Source organism: Haliaeetus albicilla, chromosome 2 (assembly GCF_947461875.1).
Source record: "Haliaeetus albicilla chromosome 2, bHalAlb1.1, whole genome shotgun sequence".
Taxonomy (NCBI): Eukaryota; Metazoa; Chordata; class Aves; order Accipitriformes; family Accipitridae; genus Haliaeetus; species Haliaeetus albicilla.
In genome coordinates, this window is record NC_091484.1 from 25350565 (window position 1) to 25359963 (window position 9399).

The window sequence follows — 9399 nt, forward strand, 5'->3', positions numbered from 1 at the left end:
AAATAAAACCAACAAACTCCACATCAATAGGAACTGCAAGAGAGGTCATTTTGAAGTTTGTTTCATTTTTCTGTACGTAAAACTGCCCTGATTAAAACACTGCATATTTAATCTTCCTTTGCAACAGAAATGAGAGAAAGTGTGTTTTCTAACTAACAGGGTATTTACCTATGCTTCTCCTGCCACACTTTCATACAGCCCAATCTAACAACAAGCCTGTCAAAACTTACCAAAGCAAGTTCTAGCAGGGAAAATAAGGCAATATTAGTATTCATATATTTTTTCCTAATGGCTCCTGCAAGGCCTAAAAAGCTTTATCTGTTCAGCAGGAGTGTAACAAAACAGCCCAGCTATGCCAAGCATTTTTGGCAGTCTCCTGCAGATGCATCCAGATATCCATCAACATGGCAGTTTCCAACCCCTGGTTTACAAAACTCAGAGGGTCAGTGGGACATTTCCAACAGGTCTGTGAAAGACTGCTAAAAAAAGCAAGCCTATTATTAGCAGGCTTAAATTTGCTATAGAGAGCTGTACTTCCATTGGAATATTTTCAGGACTCCACACATGGTTAAAAAAAACCCCAAACAAACAAACAAAACAAACCTAACCCAAATCCAAAACACCAAACAGGTCAAAAACTACTTCTCTTGGGTTAAAATGGCAAAAGCAATAGGGAAGGATCAGGCATGGAGCTTAACGCTGTGCTGACGGGACACCCGATGACTCAGATCAAAATATCACAGGGCAAAGCCAGTACTGCTAGCCCTACTCCAGTACCCCAGGAGCAGGTAACGGGATTATGCCTAGCATAAATAAATTTTCATTTTTCTTCTGGAAATTCAGGCCACGTTAAGGAGTACAGTTTCAACCTAAGTAGTACATTACCAGCTATGGATTTGCTTTTAGTATCACAAACTTCTCCGATTCCCCTGAAACCTTTGGCTATTGAAGTCATGCAATTTCAACAGTTTCAGATCCCATACTGAAGAAAAATGGCATAAAGAAATCATTAAGTGAATTATATTAAATCCATTTAAAATAATCTTAAAAAAAATTACAAGGCTTAAAACAAATATGTGTTTTCTGAGGCTAAATGCACAGGCTTGGACTACCTGCCTTGGAAAGAGAGCGCACAAACCAGATGGTAACCCAGTTATAACATTATTCTATACACAAAGGGAGTAAGTGGCTATATTACAATGCTGCTTTATAGTCACAGTTGAGAAAACTGTTTACATCATTAACTATTTTGATGAATCATAATGTACTATTTTTTATTTTTATTTATTGTTTTGAAGAGGCCATGTGTGAACAAGACCTTAGTAAAAATGGATCACACTAAAATCATAGTTTTGTCAACTGAAGTGGTACATTTCTGAAGAATATTTTTGAATGTGAGTATGAATACGTAGAGGGAACTTCTCCCCAAGGAGAGCAGGGGGAGGTGGAAACTACCTCAAAGATATCTGTCAGATTCAGAAACTCCATCCTGAGGGCCTGGATCAGGCTGAGTGTGACAGGCTCAAGGGAGATGCAACCACATAAGGCACAAACCCCACAGTTCTCCTCTCATTTACATCAGTTTAAACAAAAAAGCAACTTCAACTGTGCCACAGGATATTCCATTAGTAGAACTGTAAGGAAAATAAGGCCAAGTTTTCTCAATTAAAAACATGGGTTTTTTCCTATCCTAATGTTCGTGGTACACAATCTCTCAGGACAGATGGTAACAGCTTCCTGGTTAATGTCTGTATCATTTCTGTTTAACTAATGGATATGTATTGTATAAATAAATTATAATGCAATAAAGACTGACCTAAGAGCCTGAGTTATCTGTTAAGTGATGGCACCCCGACCTACACGGCCTGTCAGCTGCTAGCCTGAGCAAAGGAGAGAAGACAAAGACAATGAAGTTACTGTCCAAGGTACATAAACACTGGACCACTATGGATGAGTGACAAAATTGGGGCAACATCTAGGAACAGGACACAAGGCACAAGGGCAACAGAGATTACGGTCAGACTTGGATCTGACTTGATCAATCACAAAGTTAGTGATCTTAATAAGCTTTTGATCAGAGATGGAAGGCACTTTATAAAACTGTTATTAAGTATGAACCATTACAAAATAACTTATGGTAACTTTTTAACTATCAGAGCTGCAAGGGCGACAGAAAAATTCTGTCACTTCAATCTTACAGTTTCTCAATAGACTAAATACACACAAGCTACTTAACCTATGTAAAAAGAGAAATGTTAATCCTGAACATATAAATACAAACCAGCTTTGTGGCATTGCCACCCATCTGGACTAAGTATCGGAAGGAAAGAGCAGTCTTGCAGGAGGGACTGCACTGGGAAACAGAAAACAACAAATGGGGGTGTCATGTCATGCTTTCCCACAGCACTGGAGTTATCCTGAACAGCCAGCCTTATGAGAGACAAAACAGAAGTTGCCCCAGTCTTCTAGACAGCTTTGCAATTTTGATGCTGACTCAGGACTTAAAACAGCAAGCCACTGGATTAAGGGAATGTAAATTCTCAATTTGCCCTGTATCAACATTTAGGGAAAAAAAAAAAAAAAAAAAAAAAGGAAAGACAAAAAATTAAGGGGGAAGGTTTGTCTATACAACTGGTATTATATTTAGCATCTATTTTAAAAACTACACTGGTTTCATGGCATAAGGAATGTATTTTCCAGAGAAGCATAAGAGCTGCAGCTTTACAGTTTTGATCATAATAAGAAGCTGGCAGAACCATCCTAGTCTAAAAAAGTATTCTGAATATTACCTTTCAAGGCAGAAAGAGCACTTTAACTATCAGACATACCTTTTCACTCAGATGGTCTAACCCAGGATTTGGTTCTCACCCACTTCTGCTACAGCCCCCCCTTCACAAGCATGAACAAGTCACTCAGTCTCGCCGTATTTTTTTCCCCGCACTTGTAGTCTACACTTCTTTCCTACCATATAGGTGTAGGGAAGATACAGGTATGAAGGCTGTAAGGCATTTAGATTTTAAATCCAAATACTACAGCTAAGCAGATATGTAGACCAAATACAGAGAATACACAGGGCATACATTAAAATACCACATTAATATAACAGGGACCAAAAATTTATCACCTCTATCCTGAAAAGGCCTGAAGTCATGATCCATCTTTGTGATGTTAAGAGTTAGCCTAGACGAAGCCTATGCTGTTAATTCAAAGAACTGGAAAAACCTGCACGTTCAAAGCTGCTGTGTGTTAAAGCTTTTGAAATGTAGTAAAGAACTCATGTGTTGGCAAACTAAGTACTTCTTGTTTTGCTCACTGTTTGCACTAGCAAACACAAGGGATCCCCATCTCCATAAAAAAATATGGTTTCTGTGTGTAAACATTAATTCTGTTATCCTTCAAAACACAGAGTTGGAGACTAGACTAACTGCAATCCACAGTATATTGCTTATCTATTCTTTGCTATATTGGACATCAGTAATTCAAGTAGTTATTGTAAAGAACAAAGATGTGTATCGCATTACTATCTCCCTTTATCACCTGCTATAGCCCTCTCTGTATATATGGTACGGTACTACTGCCTTCCCACTAGGACTGTATGTTTCAGTGTTGTTTTTTTTTCTTAAATAGCATAGTACTTCACACTACCTTTATTCACTGTTACTGTTTCAACTTGAGCCCATTTGTTTTAACTTCTGCATGCCACACCACCTTTATGATTGGTCACCCCTGTCAGTTCTGCATTATTGCAAAACTCAAAACTGAACTTCAGAAACACGCCATCCACCACCAGCTTAGCAGCAAAAAACATCAACAAGGGCCTTGCGTTTCCTCCCATTCAACATTCCTCTGTTGTCCAAGGGCATTAACACTGAGTTTTCTGTGTCCTTGTTTTACTTGCTATTACAGCTCCTGGAACAGTGAATCCCAACATTTTTCCAGCTGTGCTCTAGCCTTCCTTCTCATTTCCCTACTTTCCCATCCCTATCCTCTGCTTTTTAATTTTTTTTCCTCCTTGCACTCCTATTCCTTCTCCTTTAAAAGTACCAGTTCCGTATGGTCACCTTGTAACCTGGTGGGGTGCAGAGATACAGGGCTATAAGCCGAGATAAATCTCTCTCCAGTCTCCCGAAGCACTCCCAAGCACCCCCCCCAACCCTGGGGGCACAGCCAGAAGCAGGCAAAAGGAGTTAACATGCCAGTGCTCCTGTGGAGTAAGAGCCAGCACCTAGCTGCACCTCGCCTGTAACACCTTGCACCTCAGTAGCTGGGAACTACTGCTGTATGAGGAGGTCTCTGGCACCCACAGCCTGCAGAGGCAAGCTGGCTCGCTCTTTTGGACTCCCTCTCAAAAGGACGATGTGTAAAGTGTTACTGGCAGACTTGCTGCACTGCAGTTCCAGTCAAGTTACAGGCTATCTTTTTTTCTTATTGTCTGCACAACCCAGGAAATACGCAGCTCTAAATGGGAAAGCTTTAACTTCTCATTTTCTCTAACGCAACCTTAAGTTTCAGATTAGTTACATGCACAAGTCAAATATGATGTTCCTGGTACCACCATTCACATCTGGTTTGCTTCAACCAGCTAAGCACAGGAGAGGGAAAATAAAAACTGACAACAAGCTTTTCTGTCTTGTCATGTTTTACACTACCTGCTGTCTTCTCTCAGGAAGGCAGAAAAACTATTCCAGAATATCGCCCTAAGAAAAAGATCACATCTACACCGCAGAGGGACCAGGGAAAACCATAAGCTCAGTCAATTAACATCTGCAGAGACTGGCTGAGCTACAGCCAAGCCATTTTCAGACTGACACCACTGTGGGTGCCCATCACCCACCCTGTAGTCTCCTCTACAGGAGAGATAACCCATTATAGATGTATAGGAAATGTCTGCAGGAGCAAGCTTCATGGCTCCACAAGCACACTTCCCTGAAATAACGCAACACTTTGGTTTAAACTGCATTGACTACGCAACATGGTTAGCTCCTGTTCTACTGGATATGCACAGCAACCCACCCATCAAGAAAAGTAAATTCACCTTAGATAGAAGAGATTCACCAAAGCTGAGTTACCAGTGCCCAGGCTACACACATACTACCGAAGACTATCAGTTGCTCCTCTTTCCTGACACAAAGGAAACTGCCCAGGAGAGACACATAACTACTTGGGCACAGCAGACCTGCATCTGCTGAGGAATTAAGCATTCATCTTCTTGCAACCTGCTCCCAATAGTTGGATTAAACTACATTTTTACATTTTTGTCTACTACCAAACAAGCAATTTCAAACTGAAATACACACTCTGCCTGTAACTACACCACCTAAAATGAAAACTAAAAAGGAAGCAGAAACATACACAAAAAATACCCAATAGATGTAAAATGTTGCAACAAATATTTTAGCTTTTAGGCAGACCTTACATTTGTCCTTTTATAAACCTATAACCACATGGAACTTTGGGTCGCTCCTTCTAACTCTCAATGAGCATTCAGTCAGACACAACTTACTACCACAAGCAGCTCCCACTGGTATGACAAATACTATTGCATCAGTGAGACAGCACTAAGAGCTATCTGACAGAGTCGTAGTGTTTGAAGGACCGGATCTTTGTTGCATGTGGGGCTGCATTTCTAAAGATGTATGAATTAACATGTGGCTCCCCTTATAATGAGTCTTATCACTGAAACACCTATGACACTATACAAAGGACTTACCTGTTGCTTTCACTAAGCAAAGAAAACCACAGTACTCACTAAAGCCTTGCTATCTACACCACCAGGCATCAGAGGCAGTCACTCACTGCACCCTGCCAGCCCCTTCTCTGAGATTCCGCTGTATCAGAAGGACCACCTGAATTTGGGCTCCTTTCCTACCGATCTGACATCGCACACCTTTGCTGTGTCAGGGGGCTGGCACATAATCTCTCTCTTGCATGCCGAAATACATCATTTATCTTTTCTGAATCAGGATCAAAGGAAGGAGATCTAAACGAGCTCTGGTGTCCACCTGGCATCCTTCACAGACATGCAGGCAGGGGGAGAGCACATCAGAGACCAGACTGCTGCCTCCTCCTCCCCCGAGCCCATGTTTTCCAGAAGATTGTTTTCTAATGAGCCACCGTAAGCTCTTGCTTTGTCTTAAAAATCACTTTTCAGAAGTACTCCAGTAATACTTAGAAGCTGCCGTTTAAAAACAGTCCAGCTTACTTCCTACTAACATATAACTCACCATCCACTCCAACTAAACCCGCCACAGTACAGCGTCATGGTTTCAACACAGATTACTCCCGATGCTGAAGTTGCAACAGCCCGACAGTGCCATGGGACAGCCGCAGTCAAACGCCGGGTGACCGCGGCCACCTCTGAAGCGAGAGGGTCCGCTCCACTGTCCAGCCACTCGCCGATGGGCACATTTCATCACTGCAACGCATTAAGAGATTACAGGACCCCCGGTTCGTCACCACAATCCAGTAACAGACTCCCAAGACCCCGGCGGAACGGCTGGAGGCTCCCAGTTTGAATTTCCTGCCGAAGGAGACATTATACTGCTCTGAACGGCCCCCGGAGCAGACCCAAATCACGTCTTTAGCCCGGTATTATTTAACGTACTTAGCCTTGCAGTATTTAAAGCCCAGCACTGGAAGCCAGCAGATCAGCAGGCGGCGAGGGGCGAGCGGCAGCCCGCCTCCCCTTTTCCGACCGATGCCGACAGCTCCGGGAGACGCCGCTGCGGGACGCGACCCACCGACCAGCACGCCCAGCGCCTGCCGGGGCCCCGGCGGAGGGAAGCGGGGCACCGACCGGTCCTTGGCCGGCCGCGCCAACAACACCCCCCCACCCCCGGCTCCCGCACGGCTGCGCGGGGAGCGGGCACCGGCAGGGCCCCGCAGGGTTGGGGGTGGGAGGCGGTTGGTCGCACGGCGCAGGCGGCAGGCGCGGCCCCCGCCTCAGCCCCGGCGACGGGATGGCCGCTCCTCTCTGGCGGGCGACGGCGGCCCGCTCCCGCCCCCCGTCCGCCAGCGCACACCTGCCCGCGCCGTCGGCCGGTCGGTCGGTCGGTCCGTCCGTCCCCTTCCCCGCCGCCGTCAGTCGCACCACCTACCCCACAGGCCGCCGCCGCCGGTCCGGCGCGCGCCCCGCCGCTCCCACGCCGCGCGCGCGAGCGCACGCCGCCAACGCCGCCACGCAGCGCCGCGCCGGCCGAGGCTGCCCCGCGCCGCGCCCCATCCGCCCCGCCGAGCCCGCGCGCGGCAGCGGCGCAGCCGCCCCCCCCCCGACCCGCGCTCCCTCCCTCCCTCCCTCCCTCGCCGCCCTTACGCTGGCTCGGCGAGGAGGTGGGGCGGCCGCCGGGAGGAACCAGGAAGCGAGCGGCGGCGGGAGGCAACGCAGCCGCCGACCCGACCCGACCCGGCCCGGCCCGCGGACGGGCACCGGCGGGGCTCGGCCCAGCCGCCGGGCCCCGCGTAGCCGGGGCGTGCCTGTGCCTAGTGCGCATTGACGTTCTCGGGCGAGGGAGGGGGGGTGCGGAAATGCGGGTTTTGTGAGGAAAAAAAATTACCTTTTTTTTTTTTAAACATGGGGAAGAGGCTGCGTGCCTCCGCGCCCCAGACGAGTTCGGGTATTTTTGGTGTGCAGGTATCCAAAATCCGACGGCATGCAGGAGAACGGAGCGTATCGCTGCAGGTGTCGCTGGCAGAGGGAGCGGCAGCAAAGTTCGCTTGACACTCTTCGTCTCCGGCCGCTGCTTCCAGCGCTGAAGGCCTCGCCAGGCATTAATCATGCGGTGTGAATTTTTGCATTCCAGGTGGTTCCCTCGGGCTGGTTTTATTTCAGCCAACGCGTGTCATCCGTTTGCCGTAACGAGGTTAGAGGAAAAGACATTGCTTTGTCCTTGTTAAAAAAAAAACAAAACAAAACCCAACACACAACCACAACTGGCATCCTTTTTGTCTGATAAGCTTCACAGTTGCCTCGCATGGAGAATTTGAATGCCCTAGGAAGCGTTCTTCAGAGCGAGGGGCATGCCTTCCGCCATCCCGGAGGAAAAACGAGCCAGACCCGGGCTTCTCCAGCCTGTGGAAAACTGCTGTCTGTATGTAAACAGGATTTGCTAGCTGAGCCCCTGGACTGTGCAAGAGTTCGGCTCACGTTAGGTAGACCCCAGGCTGGGATGGCAGAGGGGGGAAAATAGAGGGGAAAAAAATTTTAAAAATAATTAAAAAAAAAAAAAAATAAAAATCGCTCTTTCCTTGCAGCTGGAGCCTTTAGCTGCTGTGGGTTAAGCCCCGAGACAGGCAGGACCAGGAGCCAGAATATCATCTCCCCATGCTCTCAGTGGGAATCATAGGATGCCCCTGCATTAACCCTTTTTTTTTTTTCCTATCAGGAATTCACTTCTACAAGGGAGTTTCTGATCTCTCCTTGCTACGTGGAATGTGAGGACACAAGAACCGCGCTGCAGGGTCAGATGAAGGGTACATCTGTGCTGGACGGCAGCCCTGGCAGATGCCATTTAGGGAGAACATATAAACCAGGCCCCTTTTCTGCATGGGCACTGCCTTTGCCTGGCACTCCCCTGGCCCAGGACGGTAGCCTGGCCCTGCTCACCTCCTCCGAGTGAGCTACCCAAACCTCAGCTCCCAGCTCAGTCAGGCTCCACCACTGGCTCTCCCTGCTGAGAAGCAGTTCACCAGGTGAACTCTGGCAGTGTGCTGTGGAACCCTCATAAACCATGGGTCAATCTCACCCAAGCAAGCATCAGCGTGAAGCCAGACGGCAACTTTTAAAATAATTTGAAAATTATACACAGGAGCTGTGCAAAAAAAGTGTGAAACTTACAGTATGAACCACTCGTTATGAAACTTTTCTTTAAGGCTGTCAAAAAAACCCCTTAATTACTGCTTTAATATATAGCATGAGTTTTTAATTACATTTCCCATGCTACTTTCCCAGGGATATCTGGCACAGGACCAACAGCACTCTCCTAATGAGAGCATTGGGGTGTCTTCTCTGCTCCTGCACCAACCTGCCCCGTGAACTGCACTTCGCTCGGACCTTTCCCTGAGGTAAAAAAACCTCTGCCTTTCCTCATTTTTCTTCCTCATCACTGCGCGAGCCCTTCCCGATCACTGAGGTATTTCCACAGCCTCCTTCAGGAGCTTTTACCTTGGCGCAGGGCAGGCAGAGAGCCGGGCACTGCCCCTTTGGTCTACCAGGAGCGTCAGCTTCTTGGAGGAGACGTTTTTCGGGACGTGGGGCGCTCCGCGGGCACTTGGAGCGCCGCGCCTGCTCCCTGTGAAAGCTTTCCGCGGGGAGTTTAACTGCTGTCACATCCCACTTGGCCTGTGAGAAGGGGGAGACCCCGACATCCACTACTCGCTCGGCGAGCGGAACGGCGGCTGAGG

General features: G+C 47.4%; 2 protein-coding genes across 11 annotated transcripts in view; one reads left to right on the plus strand and one right to left on the minus strand.

Annotated features, from left to right (window-relative positions):
• ZDHHC3 (zinc finger DHHC-type palmitoyltransferase 3) overlaps window positions 1–9334 on the minus strand; it is a 36059-nt gene extending 26725 nt beyond the window's left edge. The window contains exons 1-2 of one of the 10 annotated variants that reach the window (XM_069811074.1): window positions 7313–7453; window positions 6225–6415 (exon numbers count right to left, since the gene is read on the minus strand). The gene's annotated coding sequence lies outside the window, so the exon portion shown is untranslated. Of the gene's footprint in view, window positions 1–6224; window positions 6537–6604; window positions 6970–7022; window positions 7177–7312; window positions 7474–9160 lie in introns of those variants that run through there. The other 9 variants (XM_069811082.1, XM_069811109.1, XM_069811063.1 and 6 more) reach the window with 9 other exon arrangements.
• On the plus strand, window positions 6698–7462 carry LOC138688377 (WAS/WASL-interacting protein family member 2-like). The gene has a single exon (XM_069799629.1). It carries the CDS (start codon window positions 6698–6700, stop codon window positions 7460–7462), a length of 765 nt encoding a protein of 254 aa, XP_069655730.1.
• Window positions 9335–9399: the final 65 nt, after the last annotated feature.